A 13,594-nucleotide genomic window follows, 5' to 3' on the forward strand; every position below is an offset into this window, starting at 1 on the left:
CTTCCTTCCTTCCTTCCTACCTTCCTTCCTTCCTTCCTTCCTTCCTGTCACTGGCCTCAAGAAGTAGTAGTAGCAGCAGGCGGCTGGCTCTGGAACAGCTCTCTCCTCCTCCTCCTTCTGGTTTGTGTTTGTTTATTTTCTCTGTGCCTTTGATCAATTCCTTCCAGTTCTTCCCATTTTTACAACTGAATCTGAGTTGTGTAAATCCAGTACTTGGTCATTTTTGCATAATTTTTCCAGTTGTCTCAAAAAATTCTTTGCTTTAATAACAGGCCTCTCCTGCCTTTTCCAAGCCCTTACACTTGTTGCCTTTGTTAAAATGTATAGAAAGGTCACACATGGACTCTAGTTTATTAGACTCTGTTGAGGAGAAAGTTCCAGAGTCATTCTCTGTCTCTCTCTCTCTCTCTCTCTCTCTCTCTCTCTCTCTCTCTCTCTCTCTCTCTCTCTCTCTCTCTCTCTCTCAAAGGTGGTGTGAGGAAGACAGCAGTATAACTCTGCCCATAATTAATATCCAAGTTCAATTAGACATGAAAGTCTTTCTCTTATTTCATGTCTTCAAGTTTTTATTTCTCCTCTTGCCATCGATATTTAATTCGTTTCCCTTCCCCATAATAAATTGAAAAGATCTCTCTCTCTCTCTCTCTCTCTCTCTCTCTCTCTCTCTCTCTCTCTCTCTCTCTCTCTCTCTCTCTCTGTCTGTCTTTTGAGATTTCAAAGTTCCTGATAACGTGTTCATAGTGACTTTCATTCATTCCGTCCAGCTGATTTCATCTGAAACTAAGGAGGTGTTTGTCTTTTGAGATTCAAAACACATTTCCATTTCCCCAGTATTCATTGATTGCCTCTTCTGTTTCAGTCATGCTTTTGGAAGGTCAACAGTATGACTCACTTACTCACTTACTCACTCACTCACTCACTCACTACTGCATTTTGATCATGAAATAGTTTTGGTAATATACTTGTTCTCTTGACAAGTTGATCTACAAGTTGAATCTTTTGATTGATTATCTTTGCCTTTTGATTACAATTCTCATCAATTCCATTTGTGGTTCTGCTGAATTAATCACTGAATTATTTGAATGACTTTTTTCTGGTGCATTTTTCTTGCTTTACATGTTTGTAGATACAGTATGTGTATACATTCAGTATCATAAGTTGCATGCATTTGAAGCATTACCAAAATGCAGATCACAAAAGACTATGATAAAGTTGACACTATATTTTTATTCTCAAAAATCAAATGGTTTTCCATTCCCAGTATGAAACCTTGTTAGCAAAAATACTTAATTATTTATGAATAACATGGCAAATAAAACACCCAGTGTAAGCATTCAGTGTATTCGCAAAGCTTAAACATTCACCAAACTATGACAAAAGCATCCTTGGCATTTCAGTATTTGTATGTAGACAGATAAATAGATAGATTTATAGGTAAGTCTATTGACTGGAATATTATAGATATAAAAATGCAACAGTATCTCAAATATGGTCCAAGGAAAGGACACAAAAGATGAACAAATAAATCTGAAGAGTCACAAAAACATGTCAAAGCAGAACAATAAAAAAAAACATTATATAACATTTTCAACATTGTCACTTTTACAAGTGGAACTTGATATACAGCTTAATAAAGAAGAAGCCTTAGTGTACAAACATTTCAGCAGAACCTTCATGAATGACCACTACTTTCTTCCCCTGCAAAACAACATAAAGAAAGCTGACAGACATATAATAGTCTAGAGAACAAAAAACAAACAAATGATAACAATATGTAGCAATTCTTAGTCATTTCCTCATCTGTATGTAGACAGAATTCAGAGTATTATTTGACATTCTCATGACATATGACGATGATCTGAAAATGTCCCCAGTACTTGTCAGACTGGCCAACAACATTTTGGCAATGGGCCACAAACTAGGATGCAAGGTAGGAGATTAGATAAAGCATTAGAGAATGCAGCAAGAGTGATGTATATATATCCTATGTACTGGGAGCAATTTCACCTGTGGTAATATGTGATATATATACAGCATATATATATATATATATATATATATATATATATATATATATATATATATATATATATATGTATGTATATATATATATATGTATATATATATCACACACATATATATATATGTATATATATATATATGTATATATATATACATAGCTTGGTCAAAAACTCTTAAAGGTGATCCTTACTAATAAGCAAACATGACAATGCATATATAAAGAACAACATAACTTGAAATATGGAGGAATAGTTCCCTGTTTATGTTAGAAGAGATCCCTGTTGAATATGGCCTTAATATTAATACAATCAACTCCGATGGATCGGATGGAAAGAAGCATTTCCTTTCCTTTTCTTTCCTTTCAGTGACACCAGCACAGCAGAACAGAAGCGCAAAGAGATGGAGAAGAGTGCTTTCAGGTGGCTTGGTCATGTGGGAAGAATTGGAGACTAAGGGAGGAGGACCTAGAAAGTGCTATGAATGGAGCTGGGGGAGGGGGAGCTGTTGGAGTGGAAGGGTATATACAGGTATGTTCAGCGACTTGTAATATGGGAGTCTTCCGCACAGGGGTCTTCTTCTTCTTCCTCCTCCCTGATTCAGCAGTGGAAGCGTGAATGAGTCAATGAATAATCTCTCGTTCTTCTGTGAAGCCACCCTTACAGGAGAGAGAGAGAGAGAGAGGGAGAAGGAGGTTCAGTGAAGGATAGACTTGCTGCTGATGAGCCTCTGTGGGCTTTCCACTGGCATGACTAATGCAGGTATTATTATTGACCATACCCCATCTCTCTCTCTCTCTCTCTCTCTCTCTCTCTCTCTCTCTCTCTCTCTCTCTCTCTCTCTCTAAACAAAGAATAACGGCACTAAAGGAGCAAAAGAGACCCGGGACGAAATTCACCGAAAGCCTTTCATGAGAAACAGCAGCAGCAGGAGGCAGGTTGTTCCTTCCTTCCTTCCTGCGATGCGTCTTCTTCAAGTCTTCACTGGGTGACATCTCCCTCCCTGGAGGTGGAGCCTCCTTCTCCTTCTTCTCTCCTTCTCTTCTTCTCTCTCTCTTCCTCTTCTTCCCTTTTTCTCTTCTGTCCTTCTTCTTCTTCATCATCCGTTTCTTCTTCTTCTTCTTCTTCTTCGTCAGTCCAAAGGTTACTGCTTAATCTTCCTAATCCCTTCAACAAGCACAGCGTCTTCAGTTCTTCAGCATATTCAGCATCAACAATCTTTGTGCCAAGACGTACATAAATATGTATTGACCTCAAAGGTGGAATGGTCAGCGACTGGAGTAGAAGCTTTATGTCAGGATCTGAGGAAAGACAAAAATGGCAGGATATTAAAACCTACTGTCCTTGACCTGCACTCATTTTTGCTCATCACTCTCTCTCTCTCACTCTCTCACACACACACGGATATATATATATATATATATATATATATATATATATATATATATATATATATATATATATATATATATATATATATATATATATATATATATATATATATATATATATATATATATATATATATATATATATATAATAAATATACTATATGATATATATATAGTGAGACAGAGATGAACACACATGCCGATATATTGACCTAATTCTTTAAAATCTCTTATCAAAAAAAATAAACAAACAAGCAATTCAGTGACAGTTCTAATTTCCTTTCAGCGCCTGTTTTCTTCTTCTTCTTCTTCTTCTTCTTCTTCTTCTTCTTCTTCAGTTGCTCTACATAAATAACTCATGAGGAGGTCATTACCAAAAGAAGAAGAAGAAGAAGAAGAAGAAGAAGAAGACAATAAGTAAAAAGCTAAAGTTGTTTGAGTTGTGGCTGAAGGTTTTATTATTATTATTATTATTATTATTATTATTATTATTATTATTATTATTATTATTATTATTATCCTAACGGATATCCTCCTCCTCCTTCCTGACTCCTTAATGCGACAGGGTCTCCCTCTTCTTCTCCTTCTCCTTCTTCGCCCCTCCCCCTCCATTATCATTCGATGATTAATTTTCACCTTTTCCTTCCTCTCACGTTCGCTGATGATGGCCAACGACGACGTTTGAAGAAGAGGAAGAAGAAGAATCTAATAATATTGCAATAATATAATAGATATAATGTTTGAACTGAAATCACAACAACCAACTTTTACATTTTTTTCTATTTCTTAGGCGGGGGAGGAGGGGGAGGATGGGGGGGAGGAGGACAACGAAACCTGGCTATGCAGCGACCGTAGACTTTTTTTTCTTGTAATGCATTCATTCAACATATTATGACTATTATATACTGTAGACCCTCTCTTAATTAAACAAGTCTTATTGAAAAGGATGGCTGTATCATGCGAATTGATCTTATGCAAGATCTTTTCTGTTTTCCTTATAATTCGCTTTTCAGGCTTAGCGATGTTGGTCGGCAAAAGAAGGAAAAGGAACAGTAACAGTTTCTTGAGTCACAGTTGACTTTTGATGATACTGATACTCACCTTTACTTAGGTAAATCACTAGATCAATGGTTCTTCCTTTGTCCCTGTCTGTGGGAACCAAAGTCCTGTTTATGACTTGGGCAATACGGTCCTCAGGAGCATCGTGCATGGAGTATGTCAATATCAGTTCCTTTGCTGAACTCATGAGAGAAAAGGGACGAAGGCTCTCCAGGTCTTTGTATCCATCATCATGAATGCCCAATCCTGTGGGATGAGAGGAAATTCTGAGATATTATTATTGCTATTATTATTATTATCCACAACAACAGAAAATAATAATAATAATGACACTATATAGAAAAAAGCATTATAATTAAACTGTTGCTGTTTTTATTGTTATATAATTCTATTATATATATATATATATATATATATATATATATATATATATATATATATATATATATATATATATGACACATGCCGATGTATTGACATAACCCTTTATAATCTTTTATCAAAAGGAACAGGCAATTCAGTGACAGTGCTTCTTTCCTTTCTTCTCCTTCTTCTTCAGAATTGTTCTACATAAATAACTCATGAGGAGGTCATTACCAAAGATGAAGAAGAAGAATAAAGAGAAGAAGAAGCAAAAAATAACTAAAAAAGCTAAAGTTTTTGAGTGATGGCTGAAGTCTTTAGTACTTCATAATTAAAGGGGTAAAGGTTGAAGAAGAAGAAGAAGAAGAAGAAGAAGAAGAAGAAGAAAAAGAAGAAGAAGAAGAAGAAGAAGAAGAAGAAGAAGTTCCTACTTACCTAATTCATGCACTGGATGCAAAACCTCCTCCTCCCGTCCTGAACGCTGGGCGTATTCACTTAGATGTATCGTGATCGCAGTCTCTGTGAGGACATTCGACTGAGATGCAGCTTTTAAAGTTTCATTTAGTTGCGAAAGATCCTTTGGTACATCTGAGAAAAAATTCAATCCAATCTTTTTGGGCCTCAGTTTAGGCAGTAAGGACGGAAGGACATAAAGACTTTTGGGTTCTCTGAATACTACTCGGTCCTTCAGAGATGTTTTTCTCTCCATCTGTTGCATAAGTGAATCCAGAACCTTACCGTCCAATCTAGTTTCGATGCATGGATCCAAAAGGGCATCATGTTTACCATGAGAGTGACTGTACGATACATAGAGTTCATGAATGTTATCTATTGTCTTGTGTAATACATCTCTCTCAGTACCGTAAAGTATTCCTGTTATGAAGGAAATCACTTCTCTTAATCTCCTAAATAACTGGTCTTGATCACTTCCATCCCATAATCCTTTCGCCCGTAGCACATCAACAATGTTTCCTCCTCCTTGTGGCCTCCTTCCACATGAAGTGATGATGTCATCACAGATACTGCCTGCGGCTGCAAACTCCTGCTCACTTCTGTTTCTGTGGCAGTACACCTTCACAATTTCCAGATGCTTCATTGTTTTCTTTATGGAGAAATAGGATGACATGATGGCATCAAAGTTTTGAAGTACCTCTGGACAACTAATCTCCTTTTTAAAGCTTCCTACATCTGCCTCAGACCATTCATATTTAATCTCAGTGTAATGCTTCAGAGACCATTTTCTGTACAATGCATCAAATTCCCCCAGTGATTCAACAGAGATTCCTGTCTTGTCGGAGATTCTCTTGAGCTTGTGTTTTCTCAGCTGTAAGTAGACTGATGTCCTGGTGCTCATTTCATCCCTTAAATCTGGACATTCAATGTAAAGGAGAATGAACAGGTTAAAATACAATGGTGTTTGCAAGATGGCTTTAGTGCCAGTGTTTATTTCTGCTATTTTCTGGAGCAGCTCTGTTTTCATTTGCTCTTGTTGGGTGACATCATCTTTCAACAAGTGGCCAATGAGCTTTTCTGTGAGCAATTTCATATCCTCTTCCTGAAGACCTGAAACTTTGAGGTTGATTCTGGAACGTTTTCCTTTGTTCACAATATCTGTTAGTCCCTCTGTATTCCCTGGACGTGTTGTGATGACAAACTTCATGTTATCTGAATTAAGTCCCAACATTTCTCTGAAAAGTGTTTTGGAACTGACGTTGGCTTCATCGTAGCCATCACATAAGACCAAACACTTTGAACCCAGGACTACCGATTTGACAAGATCAAAAGGAAATTGAGCAACAGTTTTTGGAATCAAGCTCTTAAGGTAGTCGTCAAAGTTGTCGTGATCATGATTCCTGAACTGCATGCAGAGAAGGAATGGGAAGGAAGAGAGTTCTGGCATATCTATTGTCTTCTTGCACCATCCCTCTGCATAAGAACAAAGAATTGTGGTCTTTCCAGAATCTGCATCACCAGATATAATCACAACTTCAAAGCCTTTTCCCTTTGGATCTTTAATGTTGAAGATTTCTTTTTGATTTACAATGATACTTTTATTGCCATGGGGACCTTTATTTAACCCCTGATCATCAGACATTTGTAAACAGACCATGATGTTACCTGGATCCGTAGTACCATACTGAGTGAGCCAGTCATAGGGCAAAATCTGACAGAAGCGTCCATGGAGAGACATGAGTTCAGCTTCAGAGGATTCTCGTATCATGTCAGAAAGCTCACTCCCAAACTCTTTAATTTCTTCTTTAAGCCTTTGTACATCCTGAGGGTTTGAGGGGTCATATTTCTCACGGATCTTTTCCAGGGTCTTTGGAAGAGCATCTTTGATCTCTGCTTTAAGACCATCTATGGCACCACTGTACTTTGGAAAGAGAGACTTGGTTTGTTCGAGAGTTTCCTCGAGCATTGCTTGAAAGTCTCTGAGTTTACTTTCCAAGTCAGTGTCTGACATATCAGGGACTCCATGGCTAATGATATTTCTTTCATCTTTGATTTTTTTCACTAATCCTGTGAGCTCATCACCAGGGTTATTCACCCCCTTTTGCCAAAGAGCCTGGCAGATTTTGTTCATCACTGTGATGTCCAGATCTTCCGGAAGCTTCTCTGTAAGATTTTCAATTTCCTGGTTATTGAAAGCGCTTTTCTTCCGTTGTAGTGGAACTTCGTTTTCGATGAGAATCTCACGGATCTGCTTCTTTTGTCCTTGGAGAAAGCTTAGGTTGTATATTTTATAAACCACTTCCTTCCCCCAGTGACTCACAAAATGGTAAAGTTTCAAGAATTTCAAAATTCTGGGGGAAGAAACTAATCCTGAGGAGGAAGCCATTTTATTTTTAATAATCAATGATGGGGGTTGGCTATGGAAGAGAGAGATCTATGCTTGTGCGTCCATGTTTTCTCTTGCAAAAGACTTCAGGAAGAGACAACCTGAGAGGGAGAGAAGAATAACAACAGTTAAGAGCAGGAAATAGAATGAGAGAAACATCAGTAATAATGATAACAAGAGAAGCAGTGTCAATATTAGCTTTAACTTGACTACTCATGGAGAGATCAATAAGAGAAGGAGGAACCAGAGAGAATTTGATGAATTGGAGGAAGGGAATAGGCTGATGGATGGAGGAGACCGGAGAAAGGGGAAGAAGCAGACATTTTGCTTAGGTTAAGTTAGGTTAAGGGCTAGACTTCAATTGCCCAGACTGTCGAAAATCCGACATTTCCTAAGTTTGGCAAATTTTTTTTATCAGAAACACCTTTCAGCCTCTAAAACGATCACCTATGGCCATCCGAATCAAGTCAGCCATTCCTTGGCCGGTTGCCAACCCATTCCCCACCAAAAATCTGCAGCCAGTCCAGCCACCTATTTTTGGCCAATATTTCCCTTTCCACCAACCACAGGCCTCCAAATCTCTTAGCCAACGCCTAGCCGCCATGCCCCACCAGAATGGCACCAAACCATATGGGCGGATTAAGGGCCTAGCCCTCGATGCCCTTACTGACCAAAATCCAACATTGGTGCCATTTCTCAATATTGGCCATTTTTTCAGCCAAAACACCTTTCGGCCTCTTGAACGGCCACCTAGCCACCAAGGGCCACCCAAATCCAGTCAACCATTCCTTGGTTAGCTGCTGACCCATTCCCCACCACAAATCACCCCCTGGTCCACCCACCTATTTTTGGCCAATATTTCCCTTTTCCACCAATCGCAGGCCTTCAAAGCACTTAGCCCCCGCCCAACCACCATGCCCCATCAGAATGGCATCAAACCTTCTGGGCAGGTTAAGGGCCTGGCCCCGCGATGTGCTGAGTGACCAAAATCCAACATTTGTGCCATTTCCTAATTTTGACCATTTTTTCACCTGAAGCACCTTTTGGCCTCTAGAACGGCCACCTGGCCACCTAGGGCCACCCAAATCCAGTCGGCCATTCCTTGGCCAACCCATTCCCCACCACAAATCATGCCCCGGTCTACCTGCCTATTTTTGGGCAATATTTCCCTTTTCCACCAATCACAGGACTCCAAAGTTCTTAGGCCTTGCCCAGCCGCCATGCCCCATCGGATGGCACCAAAGGTTATCCTAGCCCCTGATGCCCCAACTGCACGAAATCCAACATTGGTGCCATTTCTGAATTTTGGCCCATTTTTTCACCAGAACACCGTTCGGGCTGTAGAATGGCCACCCAGGGCCACCCAAATCCAGTCGGTAATTCCTTGGCCAGCTGCCAACCCATTCCCCACCATAAATTGCCCCAATCCACCTGCCTATTTTTGGCCAATATTTCTCTTTTCCACCAATCACAGGCCTCCAAAGCTCTTAGCCCCAGTGCAGCCGCCATGCCCTGTAGAAATGGCACCAAAGTGGCCAGGCGGGTTAAGGGCTTATTGCCCGATGCCTCGACTGCCAAAAACTCGATGTTTGTGCTATTTCCTAATTTTGGCCCATTTTTATTGCCCCAAAACCTTTCGGCTTCTAGAACGACCACCTGGCTACCTACGGCCACCCAAATCCAGTCGGCCATTCCTTGGACAGCTGCCAGCCCATTCCCTACCACAAATCTGCCCCCAGTTCAGCTGCCTAATTTTTGGCCAATATTCCCTTTTCCACCAATCACAAGCCTCCAAAGCTCTTAGCCCCCTCCCCAAGCCGCCATGCCCCATCGGAATGGCACCAAACCTTATGGGCAGGTTAAGGGCCTGAACCATGAAGCCTTGAATGGCCAAAATCTGACATAGGTGCCATTTCCTAATTTTGGCCCGTTTTCTTTTTGCCCCAAACACCTTTCGGCCTCTAGAATGTCCTCCTGGCCATCTAGGACCACCCAAATCCAGTCGGCCATTCCTTGGCCAGATGCCAACCCATTCCCCATCTCAAATCTGCCCCCGATCCACCCACCTACTTTTAGCCAACATTTCCTTTTTCCACCAATCACATGTCTCTGAAGCACTTAGCCCCGCCCAGCCACCATGCCCCATCGGATGGCACCAAACTCTCTCACTCTCTCTCTCTCTCTGAAAAACTATAATGAAAATAGAACTAAATCAAACAGCTGAGAGGGAAATCATATTTACGTTTGAGGGCGGAATGTAGGAGGCATCTCTCTCTCTCTCTCTCTCTCTCTCTCTCTCTCTCTCTCTCTCTCTCTCTCTCTCTCTCTCTCTCTCTCTTGAAAAACTATAATGAAAATGAACTCAATCAAAAACTAGAGAGAAATTAGTTTTTTAAGGTGGGGTGAAATGTAGGAAGCATCTCTCTCTCTCTCTCTCTCTCTCTCTCTCTCTCTCTCTCTCTCTCTCTCTCTCTCTGGACTCATCAAAAACTAGAAGGAAGAAAGTTTTGGGTGATTGAGTTACACAGTCCTCTCTCTCTGTCAGTTTTCTGTTGGCATGGAATGTTGTCTGTCTATGTCTATCTATCTATCTCTCTATCTCTATATATCTCTCTATCTCTATATATATATATGTTGGAAGGAAGATATATATATATTCAGTTAATTAGGAGAACTCGCTCAGTTTTGGGGTTGGCATGGAATGTAGGACAATATTTATTCCCCTTTTATATATTTTTTTGTTGTTTTATATTTACTGTTAGCGAGAACTCGATCGATATTTCGCACAGTCAGAATACAAAGGATTAAAAACGGATTGAAGGCCACTCCCTTTAAGTAAGTAATTCCTTTCCGAGGCAAAAGTTAATCTGTCTGGTCGTTTTCTTACCGGCAAAACCCCCCTGCGGGCATCAGCTGAACATGACTCAACTACCTATGTGATTGGACATGCCCCCTGCCCCCTAGGAGGGGATAAAAGCGACAAACCACGAGGCCTCGCTCTCACACACGAGCTGGAAGAGAGGGAGTGAAGTCCCCGAATCACGGCCATGCCCTGGCCCTCTGTTAGCTACTAACCACGTGGCCTTTCAAAGTATACTTTCCCTCTGTGAACTCCGGCCACCTCCCACGTGTTCCCTTGGATGCTAGCAGGACAGATGACCGACTCCATTTGCTTGGAGTTTCGAGAAGTCCCCATCGCCTTGCCCTTTTACTGAAGCCCTTGCATCCTAACATCCTATGACGTCATCCTGGGACAGAACTTTCAGTCCCCACAGAAATCACGACAATCTAGGGGTCCACATTCCCCGAATCACTCCGCGGGCGCGACTAATCCTCCCCCGCTTCTCCCTCAGTCAAGACTGGCACCCCCTGGGTACCAGGAGGACGTGCGGTCCCCACCAGTGCCACCTGAGTACGATGTACAGTGGCCCCCTCGATTGGTTCCCGATCCAATTCCAGTGCCCGGCCCTGCCTCAGTGCCAGTGCCAGGGCCCCAATCAGATCTCCTTCCCGGATATGCCAAATTCCTGCCAGTGCCACTTGCATGCACCGAGCAGTGCCAAGCTTCGTCCGTCCTGACCGACGAGCCCAAGAAACCTCTGATAGTGCCTGACTCTGCCCTAGTGCCAGCGCCAGAGCACTACCCCGATCTCCATTCACGGGATCCAACTCAGGACCCCCTCTCTTCCCCCGGCCTGGCACCGCTACCAGCGTCGGTAAGAGAGACGGTTCCTCTCGACCACAACAGAAGCTCACCTAAAGGTGCGGCCTCGCAACCCATGCCTGAGCTGGTCATTGATACCTGCGAGCCACTCACGCCGCCCCCGACCGCCTCCTCTCTGCCTCAGCCCGTCGCCAATGCAATTGCAAGTCAGGATTCTGCCATCTCTCACTTGGCTGATGAACTACAAGAGCTGCGACGGATCATGGTAGAACCAGCCTGGAAACCTCCTGCGTCAGCTGTCGCAGCAGCAGGCCCAGGTGGTACTCCGTGCCGCCCTCTGGTCTTGGGCCTTCCGCTTCCCCGGCCGAGTACGACTGTCCCCTTAAGAAAGGTTCGAGGCGAAATTGCCACAGGCGTGGCAGTTTCCAGGTAGTTTACAAAGAGCTCTAGAGCTCCCCTGGCACCCGTGCCACCATTTCATTTTTCGAAAGTCTTGGCACCTCTAATCCAGAAGGGGATGTCAGGCCCTCCGTTATCTTCTTCCGTTCCTCAGGAACTTCTATCTCTTATCATCCTTTATTAATCGTTCCTTAAATTACCACCACAAGAGGCAATTAAGTACGGGATACCATTCCCCACACAATGTATAAATCATTGAGAATAACAGTGAGAAGTGGCACGCCCTTGCGCCCATACCTTGGCACAGGGCGTGGGTGTCAGCTCTTCCTGAAGGAGTCGCGCCCCTCAGTGCACTTTTCTCGCCCTGGGACTGAAGTGATAGTCCGGGCCGTAATTTATAGGTGAAGGACGATAAATTCCCGCCTAACAGTTATTTATTTATCTTCCCTCACTCTTTTTCCCTTAGCTCTGCTGCCAACATCATTTACTCTCTTTTAGTTATTTACTTATCTTTCCTTTTAATTGAATTGCAAGTCATAGACTCGTTCCCTTGTGATTTAAATGCCCCTTTTGTAAGCTCTGAGAGACGTGTTCTGCCTTTCATATGCGGTCACGTTTTCATGCGTAACATCTTGTTAATTTTCCTTTTGTTATTATTATTCCTTTTTCCCCCTTCCTTCCTTTTAAGAACTCTGTTTGTCCTAGACCCCACGTCTTTTGTCTGCTCACCCGTCATAACATTGAGTACTCGAGTGCGGGCAGTGGACGCATAAAATTAGCGTAGTTTAAGGTTAGCGAATTAAAACTCGCGAATACTCTCGCCCACATACGACTGTCAAAATCCCTGTGTGCGGGCTGGCCATCAGCTTGCATTGAACTATTAGCTAAACAATTACCAATGCGAATATGTATAGTCATTACAATATCGTGTAAAGGGGATGTCATTTACAAAAAATAAACACTGTTTTTTCATTTATACAGCCTCTTCAAGGCAGACTGTACTAACCGCATGCATTTTATCTAAAATTAAGTAACAATGTATTTTAATTCTTAAACAATAACCTTTCTTTTCATTTGTTTGCCATAGCCTCATATACTTGGTCTTATAATCCTAATTAATTCACATTGTTCGAGTCACTTTATAAATTTATCAATGTGTAACCAAATCCAAAGTAATTACTCTTGTGCAAGTGTTGAAACTACCTGGTGTCCTGTTAAAGAAATTTGTCCCAATGTGTTATTAAAAGTAATGTCACAGTTTCATAAATCCTTAGGAGTAAAGTTCATTGCAAGGCAGAATGTAGAGTAACGTAAAGCATTTGCCGCTTATTCTTGTATATCGATGTTCACACCCGAAGAAGGTGTGGACATCATCTTGTATGGGGAGGTATCATAATTAGCAAGAACTCGCTAGCAAATTTCTTCCCCCTTTTTCTTTTTTTTTTTGTTGTTTTCATTTACTGTCGGCCGATCGATATTTCGCACAGTCAGAATACAAGGGATTAAAAACGGATTGAAGGCCACTCCCTTTAAGTAGGTAATTCCTTTCCGAGGCAAAAGTAAATCTGTCTGGTCGTTTTCTTACAGGCAAAACCCCCCTGCGGGCATCAGCTGAACATGACTCAACTACCTATGTGATTGGACATGCCCCCTGCCCCATAGGAAGGGATAAAAGCGACAAACCACGAGGCCTCGCTCTCACACGCGTGCTGGAAGAGAGGGAGTGAAGTCCCCGAATCACGGCCATGCCCTGGCCCTCTGTTAGCTACTAACCACGTGGCCTTTCAAAATATACTTTCCCTCTGTGAACTCCGGCCACCACCCACGTGTTCCCTTGGATGCTAGCCGGACAGATGACCGA

The 13,594-nt window shown here is 41.9% G+C and overlaps 1 protein-coding gene across 1 annotated transcript in view; it reads right to left on the reverse strand.

The window, feature by feature from the left end:
* Positions 1–2,185: 2,185 nt before the first annotated feature.
* The window catches only part of LOC136855154 (uncharacterized), a 27,195-nt gene continuing 15,786 nt past the window's right edge, over positions 2,186–13,594 (reverse strand). Inside the window, exons 2-4 of the mRNA XM_067132058.1 lie at positions 5,267–7,771; positions 4,511–4,714; positions 2,186–3,319 (exon numbers count right to left, since the gene is read on the reverse strand). Coding sequence (XP_066988159.1) covers positions 3,000–3,319; positions 4,511–4,714; positions 5,267–7,670 — 2,928 coding nt within the window. The 5' untranslated portion in view covers positions 7,671–7,771 and the 3' untranslated portion in view covers positions 2,186–2,999. The remainder of the gene's footprint in view (positions 3,320–4,510; positions 4,715–5,266; positions 7,772–13,594) is intronic.

Source organism: Macrobrachium rosenbergii, chromosome 30, assembly GCF_040412425.1.
Source record: "Macrobrachium rosenbergii isolate ZJJX-2024 chromosome 30, ASM4041242v1, whole genome shotgun sequence".
In the NCBI taxonomy this organism is placed as follows: domain Eukaryota; kingdom Metazoa; phylum Arthropoda; class Malacostraca; order Decapoda; family Palaemonidae; genus Macrobrachium; species Macrobrachium rosenbergii.